This window comes from Serpula lacrymans (assembly GCF_000218685.1).
Source record: "Serpula lacrymans var. lacrymans S7.9 unplaced genomic scaffold SERLAscaffold_1, whole genome shotgun sequence".
NCBI lineage: Eukaryota > Fungi > Basidiomycota > Agaricomycetes > Boletales > Serpulaceae > Serpula > Serpula lacrymans.
In genome coordinates, this window is record NW_006763290.1 from 3,225,608 (window position 1) to 3,242,144 (window position 16,537).

Here is a 16,537-nt window from a genome sequence, read left to right on the forward strand (position 1 = left end):
TGGGCCTTTTCCAGTGGTTCTGAAGTCTGCTTCCTCTCGGACATGAGCAATTATGTCCTGTGGTGATGCGACAAGGCATACTGTGTTGTGGCTATGCCATTAGTAAGCAACAAAGCGGAAATATTCTAATTCTATAGTATGGATTGTGTATTCTAACATGCATAAGCTAACATAATAGAGTAATATAGTATTGTGACTATGTAGGTACAAGATATGTAGATACATAATCAATATATTTGCTTGCTGAAATGTTTGCCATTTACAGTGTATGTGTGGTGTGTGGGGAGCAAGCTGGTGCGTGGTCAGTGGTGCGGAATTTGTCACAGGTGGGTGGTGGTGCACCTGTTGTTGTGGTGGTGGTGTCATTGTGAAGACATTATAGGTGGGTGATGCAAAGGTGACATGGCAGTGGGAATGTTGGTGTAGGTGGTGCATATGGTGTTGCAAAGATGGTAGTGTCAGAGGTGGAGACGATAGTGAGGTGTTGTGGAGATACTAGTGCAGAGGTGGTGTGGCACAGGAGTATCAGTGTGTCCATGCTAGTGATAGACAATATCAAGCTAAGATTTGATCGTGTGTCAGAACTGTAACCTTGGAGTTTGGAGGATGGAGATGTGTTGTAGGAGTAGAGCAAAGTACAAGGTTGGGAGTCAGTTTAGCTTGTGCACTAGGCCCTTCTGCGGACCTTATTCCCTAACTTGCCAGAATGAACAAGGGAAGAATAGAGGATGAAAGTAGAGTGGAGTAAAAGTCCTTCAGAGATATCACCTGACTGGTGTCTAAACTCAATATGTGACTGGTCACAAACTATGACATCAGATACTCCACTTACTCATCAGTGACATTATATAGAATACAATATATATCTAGAATCTATTTATGCTCTTCTTTCAGTTGCTAACTTGGTTTGGGAAATAGAACAACACCATAGGAGATAGCAAACATTTTGAGGCGACCAGCTAAAAGCAAGTACACTACAGGACTAAATTATTATCATACAGCAACTGTTAGTGGATAACTAGCAATAACTAGGATTATCCCTACTATTGCTGGGCTACACCAATTTTTTCCACTGAGCATAAACTGTATGTTCACCCTGGGCTTGTTGACTTACTTTGGCCTCCAGCAAATATTGATTGTATACATCTAGAAGTGTCAGACCAGTTTCTCAGGGCCATTCGTTTCATTATTATCCCATTTTTTCCCCTGACTATTGATTTTTTCCAGCCAATTTCACTTCTCAGAATGTCGTTTAAATACCTGGGGACCTTGTATGCAGCCTGTAGATTTAGCTCATATACTCCTACATCATCATGGTCAGGCAGTCATAGGTCTGGCTACTTCATCAACATGCTTCCTTACTACCTTATTTGATATTGATAATGTGCTTCTGTATTCACTTCAGCGCCATATAACTTGTTTCAGGCTTGCATATGATAGTTGCACTGCTGCACAAATATCATAAGCATTAGACTTGCTGCAATGTACACCAAGATGGACCATGTTGACGTAAAAGCCTATAATCTTAAAACATCATCATCAAGTCCTAAGAAAAATTTGAATGCAGATTAGCTTATTTTCTCCATTGATCAGCCTCATTTGGACACGGTAATAAAGCTGTACTGGCTTCCCACATTAGCAAACCTCATTTCTGAACTTTCAGAGCTAAAGAAAAGCATATCAATGTTCTTTTGTACTTGTGCAGCCAAGATGCCTCTGTCTATTGAAGCTCATAAGATCCACGCACTGGAAACCAGTAGCAAAAATGAGACTCAAGATGCTGAGTGGGTGAAAACTGCCCACAAAGGCTCAATCTGGACAGAGGGTGCACATCAGAAAGCTCCCCAAGTCTCCCAAGGAGATCATGCCTTAGCACGGTCTATTGCATTCATATGTGATACTCTGATATCTTGAGAAGCTGCATATGCTGTTGCAGAGGGTGATGTAGGCCATGTATATGAAACAACAAAGATATAGTGTTGTCATTGTTGAGTTTCAGTTTCAGGCAATTTTAACAAATTGTGGTACACAGGTTATGCTCTTTACATTCGCCTGGTCAACCCACACAAAATACATCAATCACTTGCATGAAACAATGACCTTCTTGAAGCTGGAAGCCAGCTCAGAGCTTAAACAAGCCATCTTTAAAAGTTTATTGGTTAATCTGACTAGAAAGGCTGGCCAGTTCTATGCACTTGATTTTTTGCAAAAGTGTTTTAGAGGCTCTTGTTCAATATAAAGGTGCTAATTATGGCGCCCAATATATTGTGATTTCACACAAATTGCATCATTTTGCATGTATCAAAAAAGAACCCAGAGAAGGAGTGGGGATCTCAACTTAGAGTGGTTATCATTCTGCTTCTCATATCTGCCCAGAGGTTTATATCCATTCGAAGATGTACCAACAAGCTGAAATGCACCTCCACAGACCTGGACACTATTTTGAATCACCAGAGTCAGCAAATTTAATTGATAATTTCCAAACAGGATTTCAGAAGCTATCTGACAGCAAGGTTGCAAGCTGGGTCAAAGAGTCAAGTTTGACCCATGGCCTAGTGGAAAGGCTGCCTGTGTCAGAACTATGACCTTCAGAGTAATTGGAATTTTGGAAGGTGAGAAGGTATGCTGGGGAGCGGAGTGGGGTACAAGGTTGGGAGTTGGCTTTGCTCATGTGCTAGGCCCTTGATGCCTAACTTAACGGAGTGAATGAAGGGAGAGTGGAGGATAAAAGTAGAGGGGAGTAAAGGTCCTTCAGAGAAGGACTGGGAAGCTTAGAAAGGGACTTGGGTAAAAAGGTGGAGGAATTTATTGATATTTGAACTGCAGGAATGGAGTACAGGAGCTACAGCTTATATACTAATTGTGTTAGTTTTGGTGGTTCTGCACCTAATAATGCCATTCATATTTCTACCTATTTTCATTCCTTTCCTTATTCCTATGTTATTTAATACTGATTGTGTTCTTTACTATTCCGCCTCTGTGGCTCCTTTGTTTACCTTTGTTCACAAAACTTCAGACAGTACTGCAGAGTCCAATGCTTCCTATTTTCTAGTTACTCACATTTGACTCTAGGAGCTCATTTGGACACCCAGGACTGAAAGCATAAACAAAGCTTTGGGTCAGTGCAAAATGAAATCAGATATGCGGACTTTGAAATACTCATACTGCCCTGTCACATTCTATCTCCACTAATCTTATCTTAAGCATAGATGTCAATGGTCCTCACCCACAAGCTGACTCAGCCGCAGGGCAGCAGAATACAATGCTACAGCAAACTATTTTAGTACTACAACTCATCATCAATCAACAGTGCAGATTGAACCAAGTAGCAACACTTTTTTTCACCACTGCAGATGCAGTCTCAATTCATCACGCCGAGTCAGTCCTGGATAAATAACCCTATCACACCTCTGTTCTTTCTGGACAGGGATGTGTGCTGGAACTCATCAACGGACATCCAGAATAAATTTCCTGTGAACTAGGAGTCCACCTACACATATTTGAGAAATTAACTGAGACACTGAAAGATGCTGGTCATAAAGATTTGCAACATATAACCCTCCAGGGAGAAATTAGCAATCTTTCTTTATGCTGTCGTTACAGGGCTTTCAGTGAGGCATCTTGGAGAATGCTTCCAGTGTTCTAATGATACAATGTTAAGGTATATGAGCTTCTGTTGTATTTTATCCTATTATACTAATACTATTTACAGATATTCTAAGGAAATGCTCTTCACCTCCTTGTCACCTCCCATTTACACTGCATTTGTCTGACTATCTGACTACCCCTCCAAACAGATTCTACACCCCTCAAAATCCGCAAAAATCCCAAGTTATACCCTTATTTTTCAGATGCCCTAGGTGCTATTGATGGCACCCACATCACATACATCTCCAGCGCTGCTGAACATCACCTTTCCTGAAATTCCAAGGAAAGTCAAAACTGTCTCACCTGTTACTCCTTTGACCTCCATTTTTTTGATATTCTCACAGGATAGGAAGGATCAGCAGGGGATGATCTCCTCTTTGATAATGCCCAATGCCACAATTTGCACATCCCTGACCAAAGAACGAGTGTAAAATCTTCAACTTGCGCCATACTCAAGCCCGCAATGTGGTTGAGCAGATATCGATATCTGGGGTGCTGAAACATTGCTTCAAGATTCTGCATTGTGCACCCGAGTACGGACATCCAAGCTTGGATTCCATCTGCTCTTTGCATGATCCATAGTTTCATCCGCATCAACAATCTGCAGGAGCTTGAGAGTGAGTTAGAGTACAATAGTGCCATGGCCCCAGTATCAGGCTATGAAGAGTTGGCAGAGGCAACCACTAGCAAAGCAGACTGTATTAGTGGGAATAATAAATGTGCAAGGATTGTGTGGCCCCTCAGCCAAATGATTGAGTTATCTCAGCGGCCTCACATGCACAAACACAATGATATATCCATTCCAATACTAGTGAACATAACACATACCAACCCCGATCTATTAAACCAGGAAAATATGGTCATTGAGCCCTTGTTATCCTCATCAAGGTCAATGTCTTCACCTCCTACATTCTCACTATCACTCCATCACTATCCTTTTTGAGTCTCCCATGCGCTAGCTTTTTTATACACCTTCCAAAATTGTATACTTCATGTTCCCCATAATCTCAATGTGGCCAAAACAAATGAAGCTCAGTGTCATGGTAGGTTTGAAGTAATAATTTTATTTCAGGGTTATTATGAGGCTCAGGGTGTTTGCTTGTGTGGCGAGAAAATCCCAAACCAGCCAGCATATCGTTTTTCATTCAAGCTAATTTATTGACATTTTATGATATAATGTTATGCATGAGCTCACCATCCCACAAAATACCATCATGGACCAAGAATTCTTGAAGGAGGAGGTTATAATGCTCTTGCAATAAGTCACCACCATAAAAGGATCCAGGTGTTCCCTCCAAGGTAACCTGCCAGTCTTTCAAGATAACATCTCATAGTTTAGGACTGCATTCATATTTGAGTGTACATATCATCTTCAGAAGGTATGGGGAGTACTTTGTGTATGAGGAACCTGCAAAACTGAATACTATCACTTTCAAGCACTAGTATACCCGTCCAATGTCACCATCAGTGACAGCATAAGCAAATTCACAAGCTACAAGGCTGTCTGACATGAACTGTATGGATTGTGCCGGTGTGCGGTCCCCCTCAAAGGGCTGGTTGGTCTCTTCTGTTTCTTCTCTGGGCCCAGCCTTTTCTTCTGTTTGAGATAGAGAAACAAGTGTCGTACAAAGAGAGGAAGTGGTGCAAGCGCCGAACTAGGCAGGCCTAGTAGATGGAGTGGCCCGTGCGCCATCAGATAGCATTTTATTTTTTGATTCTGTTCTCCCATATATACCCTGTTGTCATTAGACAGACACCTCAGACATTCATTTGAAGTCTAAGGTGAGATTCCCCTAATAAAACTAAGTGAAACTCAGCCGCTGCCCGAGAGGCTATAGAAACGACTTTATTATTTACCTAAGTGAAACTACAATAGATGTTAGTTTAAGGTGATCTCTAATAAATGTAATGTAACATACCTCAGCCGCTGCCCGAGAGGTTATAGAAACAACTGAGGTATTCCTATACTAAACCCCCTACTACTTATAGTTGGAGGTGCTACTCGCTACAGTATAATGACTCCTAGGAGTACAATTGTGCTCCTAGGAGAACAATGGTTACTCCATGGAGTGGTGGCTATGCTCCATGGAGAACAATGGCTGCTTCGGCAGAGACCGGGTTTATCCGGTTTTGTCATCCCCTTCTGTATCAAAGTTACGAGTACCTAGCTTATCCTTTGTTTCTTAGCTATTCATTTGCTAGGTACATTATCCCAATATATCAGACATTCATTCAAAGTCTGAGCTATTCATTTGCTAGATCATATCCGAGCGATTACATCTTCTTCTTTTTCTTTGTCTGACTGTTACTTTTTTTGTTTGCAGTTTGCTTGCTCTGGCATGTGGCCGAAGTCACAGAAATATAAGGGTCTTGGGGCATGGGAGGGGACAGTGATCCAAGATGCACCAACACTGGCTTGTCAGGTTGATGTGCTTGCAGTGCATTTTCATAGCTATTGATACTGCTATATTTCAGGTGCAGGGACATTGCCATATTATGCAATGAATCAAAACTTGGGAGTTTGTTGTGGATGCCATGGTTTTGAAAAGGATGAACAGGTCTGTGGCTCTGAGTTGTACCCTGTTATTAATGAGCTGACAACATAAACTCAACAGCACAATAACTCACCTCCAGCAATCAAGCATGCATACATCCAGGACCACATTCATAAAGTGGAATGCAGGATAGTAGTCTACTTTTTTTTAGATTTGTAGGAGGCTTGCGCCCAATCTGATTGGCACTATGGGAAAGTGTTGACAGATTATTTGTGAGTGCATCCCCCCAATGTGTTTTGAAGACACGACTGAGGTTAGTCCATTCAGTTATGCCACAGTTCGAGAATTGGCTGGATGAGTTTGAAACTGTCGAACACGTTATAATTTATGGAATTGTAGGTATTTTTTTCATTTGTATTAACTTTTCAAACATCAACCCATCCCCTCCCACCAATATTAGGCATGGATGGTGGCTTTGCAAGTCCTGGCCCATTTGGGCCTTTACCTCAGTTGTCAGAGTTTCGTTGAAACCATTGGTTGCAAGGGGATGAACTTTTTTTGTCTTCTGAGGAGTAAACCTTTTTTTTGCTGCTTCCGTGCGGCATATCTCTGACACCCTGGCCTTGTATACTTGGAGTTCAGGCACATAGTGACATAATGTTCAATGCCAATGCAATGACATTATTTGTGTAATGTGGACATTGTCAATCAGCTGGAGGAGCTTGTTGACGTCTAACTCCTTCTTTTTGTTTTCTGCCAGGTGTCTCTGTTTGTCTTCAATATTGGCAGCTTCTGGGTCATACTCAACAGCTTCAGCAACTGTTGCAGCAGTGCCCATATTCATCTGATCAGCCAGCTAATCTCCTTTTACTTCGGCAAAACAAGGCCATTACTTGAATGAAGAGCACCGCAGGCGCCCACCCGCGGCCAGCCTTAAGACTCGTTATTTACTTCACTGACACCTTCATTTTCGTCGTTTTTATTTTACAATGACACAAACCATACCCGCACCACAATTACGCATGGATTATTCAATCATAGCTAACGTCTTCGCCCTCCGTTCCCACCTAACACCACCCTTTTGCTGCCCCTCTTTCGACCACCGTCGCCTCTAGCTCTCTGTTCTATTTCATGCCACGCGATATTCATATCCCCGTCATCGTCGCCCTGTCTGGGCGTGCGCTGCGCTGACGAAGAAGGTGTCCGCATAGGCATTCCTGAAGGCGTTGCATGTAATGCAGACGCAAAAGTCCTCGTTCCCCACGTACCAACCGGCTGAGGCGGTATTGGTGAAAGCTCCGATGATTCCTGTGATTCCTCAGGAGCTATGAACGTGTGCATTGGAGAGAAGTTATAACTCGATGATGCCACAATCCTGTCCTTCTCCCGTTCCTCAGCGCGAGCACGAGCACGGTCGTCCTTTTTCTCCTTTTCACTTCTGCGTGCTCTCCTAGTCTTCAGAAGTCCCTCAAAATTCTTGAGGCCCTCATGACCGACAATACCCTCGAGATCAGCTTCGACAAACACAACATCTGCCCCTTCGGGCATATGGGCCAAATATTTACATCGCTTCCGTAAATCGTCACCCACGGTGCCTTCAGAAACAGATTCCACACGGATAGTAATATCATCTGGGAATGAAGAATAACTATGAAAGTGCGAAAATAGGATCTTGATATCCAAGGGATGTAAGAATACAGGAAGTCCGGATGCCCCTTGATAGTAATAATATGTCTGCGTCGATGGTGGTGGAGGATTCAGATTTCGACGTTGCTTGGGATCGCGATTGAGGGCAGCTGGGGATCGATGGGGGAGATTGATGGTGGAGTCAGGCGTTGTCCATGCGGGCGCCAAGCGCATTAGATCCTTACCAACGTTGAATCCTAAGTTGCCTTGCATAGCGAGAAAGGCTTCTGGAATATCTTCCAGGAGGTCTGAGGGTTCTTGCTGTCCGCGTCGCACCAACAACGAAAAGCGATCTTCTATCTCACGCTGATCCCTTATAGCCTTATCGACCGCATCCTTCAACTGAGACGTTTCCAAGGCAGCTGCTTTAGCAATCTGGTGACGTAGATTCTCCTCTGCTGCATCCATGAAGGATAGACTGAGCTCGTCACCAAAACCGACTATCATTCTGCGTTCGGCAGCTAGGATATTTAGGTCTTTCAAAAGGTCTGAAATGAGATAATCCGGGGTAGCAAGCATGAATTTGGCATAGTTGTAGACATCTGGCAAGAAATGCAAAGGGGCTTGGTGGGGAGGAATAAGATCCGATGGCCAGGTGTAGGACCGAGGAAGAGCTAGTGTAGTGATATAAGGTCTCTGCATGAGACGCATGCGCAATAGAGAGCCTGTAAGAGGTATCCCGGCAAGGCCAGATTGGGCCATAGCCAAAGACGATCCTTCCGGTGGTAATTCCTGGTCATCCTGGTCATCACCTTCAACGTGGATGGGCGCATCATACCATTTGACGCATTTGAGCTCTTTCGCGTTTACGGAATCGAAACAGATAGGACATCGTGCCCACTTGGGATTATTTGACGTGCTCAAGTAATGGAGAATGCAGGGGAAGCAAAATACCTGATTGTGATCCACGAGTCAGATAATGAAAAGCTTGCGAAAATCATGATCAACTTACATGACCGCATTTGGTGAGTCGAGGAACCGTTGGGGGGGAAAGACAGATAGGACAAGTTGTCAGGCCTTCTTTCTCGTTATATGTTGCTCCTGCGGAAGAAACGGATGCGAGAGCAGAAGAGCGCGGTATGAGGACTTGCAAAATATCGTGCCATTGGAAGAAACTAGAGACGTGGGTCACGCTGTTAGAGCGATAACGTGAAGGAGACACGTAAAATGAAACACACATGTCTGGATCAGCAAAGTGGGCGGTGTAGTCACCAGTAGGGTTCATCACAAACCGATATTGCGCATTAACGAATCCTGAACGATCGCTGGTAAAGGAGACGGCCTGGAAAGATAATGTTGGCATACTTACTTTCCTTGTTCCACACACCCTGTTGAGTACACGCCTTTTTGCTTCTTCTAGGTAGGCTTGGTGGTTGCGCTTGCCTTGGAGGTAAAGTGAAGTTCAGGAGATGGCTGAGGGATGGAGATGAAGCCATCTTCGCTGGGCGTTTCGTCGTCTGCCCTTGTTGTCTTGAGGAGCTGATTGGAGATGTCATCAGTGAAGATTCTGTACAGTGTTGTAGAGTTTCGTTGTAAACAGGTATTTGTGTGTCTGATTTCTCGCCGTCTTTCGTCGGAAGCGTCCTTGCCAAGTGAATAGCAAACCACCATGAGAATCACCACGCCACAGCAATCACGTAGCTTCTTAACCGAGAACCGCTGGCACCCGTGGTGCCACAAAAACCACGGACCTAAGCGAAATAACCAATTATTAGCCTCGTTCAAGGTGCGTTTCGTAAGGGACCGCTTAAGCCTGAAGTTCGGGAACTCTGGCTTTAAGCTGGCCACGTCATCAGTTATGGAACGCGGGGCAAGTAACCGAAGGCTCATACCTGGAAATCACCGAATAATATTTTTTGAGAAATCCAAGATAAATCGAGAAATAAACTACACGGCAAGTCTTCCGATAGAATTCGGCGCTTCGACCTTACTTCCTGCAAACACGGCCGTTTGCCATGCCTTGGCCTGCCCCCATCCCCCCCCCCCTCCTAAGCTACGCGTAGTCCAATTGCCTCACAAAACTCTGACGACGATACCTCCTCTGACAATCCCTCAGCTGACAGTCTGAGCCGTTACATTCCGACCGATACAAGTTGTCAAATGGCATCACTACGGACTCTTCAAAACCAAGGTAATATTCCCAAACCTGCGCAGATTAATTGGTTCAATCCAAGAACAGATCGATTGGTAGACTGGCTTGAGAAACATCCTAAACGTAGATATGTTTTATTTTCAGATTCTACTGCAGTCACCAAAGAAGAGAATCGGGATGCCTCAAGATCTACTAAACATACAAAGGCCTCTTTATATAGAAGGATTGCTAGACACGTTTTCAAGAATGATTCCAATGTGAACTTGCGTATCGCGGTTGATCACCATCGCCAACAATTTGGTGAGTCAGTGCAGCATCGTCTTACCAGGTATTTATTTCACCGTTTATTTATTATTTATTGACACTACATTGACGCTATCAGCCTCAGCAAGACATATTGAAGCCATCTGCGGGATTTAGGATCCACTGGTAGTGGCCTTGTGGCGGGGGATCTGTCCGATGCCCTGTACAACAGTCCAATCAGTGAGTTTTTTACTTTATTTTATTTTATACTTAGATTTGATTGCTGATTTTGAAAGAACGAGTTCGTGCTAAATTCCCGTGGTGGGACCGCCTCAGCACCTTCTGGTGTGCATCGCTGAAGTATAATGCGAAGCCGGCAACATCAGCGCATGGTCAGGATCTCTCGGGGAAGGCTATGGCGGTTCTGTTTCCAATGAGGGGTGACGATGAAGCTTTCCAGTGTGGCATGAACTCACATTTCCAGGGTGGTGGGTGGGATTTGGTCGAACACGAGCAGGATGGCGGTGACGGCAGCAGCTATCAGCAGCAGCTGTCCCAGCACCAGGCGCCGTACCAGCCATCTCAGCAGCAGCAGCCGTACCAGCCGTACCAGCAACAGCACCAGCACCAGCAGCAGCCGCCGTATCAGCAGCAGCAGGCGGCTGTGTATGCGCAGTACGGCAATCCCTCCCAGCAAATTCTATATAGGTCGAATCCTTCGCTCTCCAGCTTGCCCTCCGCTACTCTGCAGCCCCAGCAGCGCTACGGGCAAATCACCAGCACAACCCCGTATATGGCTTCCCTGGACTTCAACCCATCTGACCCCTCACTATCCAGCCTGTCCATCAACAGTAACGGCTCGGACACCTCTGTCCCTGCGGTTCAGTCTGTCGCCCCCATTCCTCCCGCTTCTATCACCCGTCCCCCCATCTCGGTTACTGGCCATCAGCGCCAGCTCAGTGGGGGGGGTTCTTTGGGTCGGGGGCAGTCGCCTGCTTGCAGACATTCACCTGCTCGACCCGTTCACCTGCCTCATCCCACTACTCCCACTTCAAAACGTAGCCGCAACGTCATCAAATTAGAGGATCCGGAGCCCAAGAAGAAGGCTGAGCTGAAGCAAACAAAGGGCAAGAAGCGCGAATCCGAGGGCGACCGCTTGAAGGCGTTGATGGAGCCTGTTCTCCAGGCAGAGAGTGATGGGATCAAGGCCGAAGCTGACCTGAAGTGGGCGAAATACGCACATTCGACAACACTTGCACAGGGCAAGAATTTGAAGACGGCCAAGGATGCCAGGGCCGAACTTACAGCCGCACTCTTTGAGTTAGCAAAGCTGCAGATGGTGCGCGAACAATGAGAGGGTTGAGGAGATGTGATTGAAGTGGGCGGTTCATGAACAACGCACAATGGAACTTCGCTACCGGATGAGCCTGACTGGAGGACCTCCCCCCCCCATTTGTCCGCACCTGGCCCTTCTTTCAACGCCAGCTCCAGCTCCAGCTCCATCGCCGCTCCAGGTCCCACCTCCAACGCACTCGGAACATCCGACTTCACTGTCGGCCTATCCCAAATGCTAAGCGAAGGAGGTGAAGACTTCATGTCTACCATGACATCTGTCCTCCAATCTACTGACTTCGCCAATCCCACAATGCCCCCCCACAACTCGTTCAACGAAGACAGTGATTTATACAGTGACAGGAATGAAGACGGCGACAGAATTGTGGAGGACGAGGATGGGGCCTGATCGTACTGTGATCTGGAGTACATTTTGTTTTCATTGTTTATTACTGCCTTGATTCATGTACTATCTGCTGTCTGTGTTTTTGTATGCCTGTATATGATTTTTTCCCTGCCGTTTCATTTTTTCTGCCGTTTCATTTTTTCCACTTTTATATTTTTTTTTCTGCCATTTTAAACGCTGTTGTGATGTTACTTCCGTTTGAATATGTTGTTATGCTGTTATGTTGTTATGTACTGATGAACAATGCATACTGTAATATTGTCTGAGTGTATCATACATGAAATAAGATCAGTATAAGTCACTACTAAAGAGGGAATCAAAAAGCCTTTCACGAAGCATCTGAGTTGGATTCTGGGGTAAAGGACCTTGTGATTTGAATCATCCACATCTGCATCAATTTCCTCCCCATTATCATCCACTTCTCCTTCGATTGCCTGTTGCCATTCTCTAGGAATGATAACCCCTGATTCCTTGCCTTCATGTTCAATAATGAGGTTGTGCAGAATGATACAACAACAGATCCGGATAATAACAGAGTCTATCTTGTTTACTGAGTCAATCTGGATGCATAATTCTTGTTAGAATATACTCTGACATACCTATACTCCATAGGATAATACCTCTGATTTGTAAGCCAGCCCAGTATGCAGCAGCTATTCTGTGTAAGATGTCCGTGGTTGCATGTCATGTTTAAGATCCTACATTGTATAACCTTGGCCATATAGCTCAATTGGTAGAGCAGCTGGCATGTATCCAGAAGGTTCCAGGTTCAATCCCTGGTCTGGTCATTATCCAATTTTATCAATTCTTTGAGAGACTGGAACCGAATCTTGAGAAGTCCAATGGCATGTTCACATCATATACAAATGCGTGACAATTGGTAGTTGAACTGAGACTGCCTCACAGTGAGGCCACAACCTGGTGCCTGTTTGAATGGTATAATAGGATATGCAGAGTTGGCCCACATCCATTCATCTTTTTCCAGAAAGGCTTCATGGTCATGCTACATCAGAGTATCTTGGAAGGCAGAAGAGTCATGAGTGCTGCCCGTGTGCCCTAATCCATAGTCCACAATCTTGAGATTATGAGGGAGGATGGTAATCTAGGGAAACCATCAGGTTATTCATATAATTCTAAAATAATGTTACTTACCCTGAGAATTCAGAGAGTAGTTTGATTTATTGTCAAAGAATGTCTCCCCATAGTGGCTTGGCTTTTGGAAGAGGCAAAAATTGGTGCCATCAACTGCTAAATATCCATTTCTCCACTCCGCACAAACCTGGTGCTCTACCCATGCTTTTGCTGCATCCTTTTCCTCCTGATTAGCTGGCCCAATAACTTGATCATGCAAAGAGAGAATAGCAATCACACAGCGTTTGGTACTGTTCACTACATTGCCGACTGAGTAACCTGCCCAGTCAGCAATGTCAGTGGCCGTAGATCCATTGCCATAATGGCCTAGGCGGTTCAGAAAGATTGAGAGTTGATGTTCTACAGGAGTTTGTGGTGTATTAGATTTATTATGAAAAATAGGATGATGGATGATCTTGGCCAGAATTGCATCAAAAATCTCTGGTTGGCATCGATTAACATGGAAAAAACGGGTCTGGTTGTGATGACATGACCACTCCATAAGAGGAAATTGTGAAATACGTGGTGCTGATGGGTATGTAGTAAAAACTCTTGTGGTTTCTACTTCACTGCTTAGACGGATGTATTCACTAAGTAGAATCTGAATATGACTTGTCCTGGGGCGCACTTGTACAACCCCAGCTGGTTCCTCATCAGGTGATATACCTGATATTTAAATACCAGGCATTAAACACTAGAAAATATTTAATCAATTAATCCATAGGGACTTACCTGACATTAATGAGGTTGAGTGTACAACAGATAACGAAGTACTCGCAAGTGACATGTCACGTGATGCGTTGCCCTCTGAATTTTGGCTTTCGATCTGCGCCACCGGAGAATTGCGGCGGATGAGGCGTTGAAGGAGGTAGATGAGCAAGTCGTCGAGGTCGTCAAGACGCTGCTGGCGAGCAGTGGGTTGATGACGAGGCATGGTGGATGAGGTGTCAAGGTATGCTTTCCAAGCTTTTATATAACTTGAAGCATGCTTGATTCAATCTCAACCTCTAGGTTTCCTGACGTTTTTTATATAGGTTTATTATTGATTTACAGTCTCGGCTCAAGCATAAGTTTACTGCTGTTGCTTCGTCATGCTATTTCCACGCTGACGACACCTTTTCTCTCTCCTCAATTTCCTTACAAAACGCACCTTGAACGAGGCTAATGCAATGTGGCTTGCACGTGTCTTGGGACCACTGTCCCCTTCATTTTAGACGAGGTCCAGCCCATGGCTCTGCCACTGGTGCAATGTTTTTGCTATATGATAAATAATAATAATAATACTGTTAAGTGATCAAAATGTTAAGTCAGTGAACTTATGCTGTCTGTAATGTATGTCAAGTCTTTGAATCCTATGATGCATGTTTGACTTGCTGTTCTGTTATTGAATGCTCTTATAAGCCTGCCCTAAACTTGTGCACAGTATACTGAGTTCAAGCAGATGATTCATTGAATCCTTACAAATATCAACATATATTGTAACATAAAAAGTCTATGGTAGTATACTGATAAATTGATGAGAAATAAAAAAAGAGACCCCAGAAATGGTAAAGAATGATAATATGATCTGATAACAAAACAATTTAGTAAAATAGGGTGAGAATTGGGGGAAAATCTACTTGCCAGTCATGGATAAAGCCAGTCAGAATTTTGGGATACACCACATTGAAGGTATGTCTGTCATTTGAACCATGTGGAAATAGCACTTTTATTCTCTCTCCCAAAGTGCAGCAAGACAATGTAACATAAAGTTGCCCATGTGAAAACACTGGAACACATAAATACAGCCTAACCTGTGTCACTGATTGCCCTTGAGATTTGTTGATGGTTATGACAAAGACAACACGGACAGGGAATTGACGACATGATAGCTTGATGGGAAATTTTTCCAATTAAGGTTCCAGTGTGAGGCGTAGAACAAAAGCTATCTTTCCTGCATGTTTTCCTCCCAAGACACGGCACTTCAATGCTCTTCTCTTCATCTCTATCAAAATCATGTGTGTTCTATTACAGAGTCCATTTAGGGAATCAATATTGCAGAGGAGCATAAGCGGACATCCAGCTTTAAGTTTGAGGTGCACTTCAGGAGGGCCAGATACTTGCAAGGAGTTCAAGAATTCCACAGGATAATGTTCATGCCTCACTCCAACCACTTTATCAATTGACAGAACTACTAACTCTTTTCCAGGGAATTTTGTGAGGATTGCTGAATTAAGGTCGCTAACGGCATCATTTTTTGCGGAGAGGATGGTTATAAGATCCCTACACCTTATGCTGAACTAACAAAGGTGTAAGTTTCAAAATCAAACAAGTAGTGTCAAGTATCGATATTAAGAGGTAATCAACAACTGAGGAAATGTATGTACATGAGTGTTGGTATATATACATTTCTGAAGGTCAGCCATGAGGCACTGACTGATACAACATACAGTAGCCATGAGGCGCTGACTGATGTTCTATGTCATAGTCTAGGCTTTGTCAGGTGATTGTCACGTGACCAGATATAACTAACTACTTGTTTACGTAATGAGTCATGTGATGGTAATATCACGTGACTATAATAAATAAGATTTTGAGATTAGATCAGGTTTGATTCAAATCGTGACATTACCCCCTCTTTAAGACTTTCGTCCCGAAAGTGAGGGTCAAGTTTTCCAGGTTCCCAGTTAAATAGTTGTTTTTGTACTCTTGTCGTAGTAAAATTTTCAAAAGGTTGGAATTGTAATTGAAATTGTATCCGTCAAGGTGCACTAGGGTTTTTATTGTGGAATATTTTCACCTTTTTTGGTGAATTGGATAGGTGTTGTTCGGGTTCCCATGTGCGTTCCTCTTTTGGGTAGTTTTTTCAATGAACTAGGTATTCTAGTTTTCCTTTTTTAGACGTGAGTCTAGAACTTCCTTGACCTCATACTCTTCTTGCCCATCCACTATCACCGGTGGTATCGGTTTGGGTTGTTTTTGAGAAGGGAATTGTGGTTCTTTATAGGGTGTGAGTTTCGTTTTGTTAAAAACTGGATGAATAGATCGCCATGTCGGTGGTAGTAGTAATTTGTAGGCTGACTCGCCTATTTTTTCAATGATCTCGAATGGTCCATGTCTTTTGTCATCCAGTTTCTTAGTTGGTCGGTCTGTAGAAATGTTTGTTGCTTCTACATATACTCTGTCTCCTATTTTATATTTCACAGCATCCCTTTTTTTTTGTCATATTGCTTCTTCATTTGTTCTGCCACCTTTTGTAATGACTCTTCCGCTTTTTTCCTCGTGTCTGTGATTCTCTTTACAAAATCTTCCACACTCTCGCTTTTCACTTCCACTTTCACTACTTCCTGTGTTCTCAGATGGCGTCCTTGATGTAGGTAGAATGGGCTATATCCTGTCGCAGAGTGTTGTTTGTTGTTATATGAGAACTCTGCTAAAGTAAGCCATTCTGCCCAATCATCTTGCTTATGATTTACGAAGATTCTGAGATATTGTTCTATCTCTTGATTGATCCTCTCCGTTTGC

At 43.8% G+C, this 16,537-nt stretch overlaps 3 protein-coding genes across 3 annotated transcripts; 1 reads left to right on the forward strand and 2 right to left on the reverse strand.

Annotated features, from left to right (window-relative positions):
* Positions 1-7,094: 7,094 nt before the first annotated feature.
* Positions 7,095-9,447, reverse strand: SERLADRAFT_454952 (uncharacterized protein; the record flags this gene model as incomplete). Its single annotated transcript, XM_007312487.1, has 4 exons — positions 7,095-8,723; positions 8,782-8,944; positions 9,008-9,083; positions 9,139-9,447. 4 exons carry the CDS (start codon positions 9,323-9,325, stop codon positions 7,185-7,187), a joined length of 1,965 nt encoding a protein of 654 aa, XP_007312549.1.
* Positions 9,448-9,744: 297 nt separating this feature from the next.
* Positions 9,745-12,161, forward strand: SERLADRAFT_412382 (uncharacterized protein; the record flags this gene model as incomplete). The annotated part of the gene is made up of 4 exons (XM_007312488.1): positions 9,745-10,044; positions 10,066-10,221; positions 10,342-10,404; positions 10,461-12,161. The coding sequence occupies 4 exons, from the start codon at positions 9,930-9,932 to the stop codon at positions 11,516-11,518; spliced, it is 1,392 nt and encodes a 463-aa protein (XP_007312550.1).
* A 732-nt stretch (positions 12,162-12,893) lies between these two features.
* On the reverse strand, positions 12,894-13,296 carry SERLADRAFT_375877 (uncharacterized protein; the record flags this gene model as incomplete). The annotated part of the gene is made up of 2 exons (XM_007312489.1): positions 12,894-13,004; positions 13,056-13,296. A coding segment is annotated over one exon (208 nt), but the record flags the coding sequence as incomplete, so codon positions are not given.
* Positions 13,297-16,537: the final 3,241 nt, after the last annotated feature.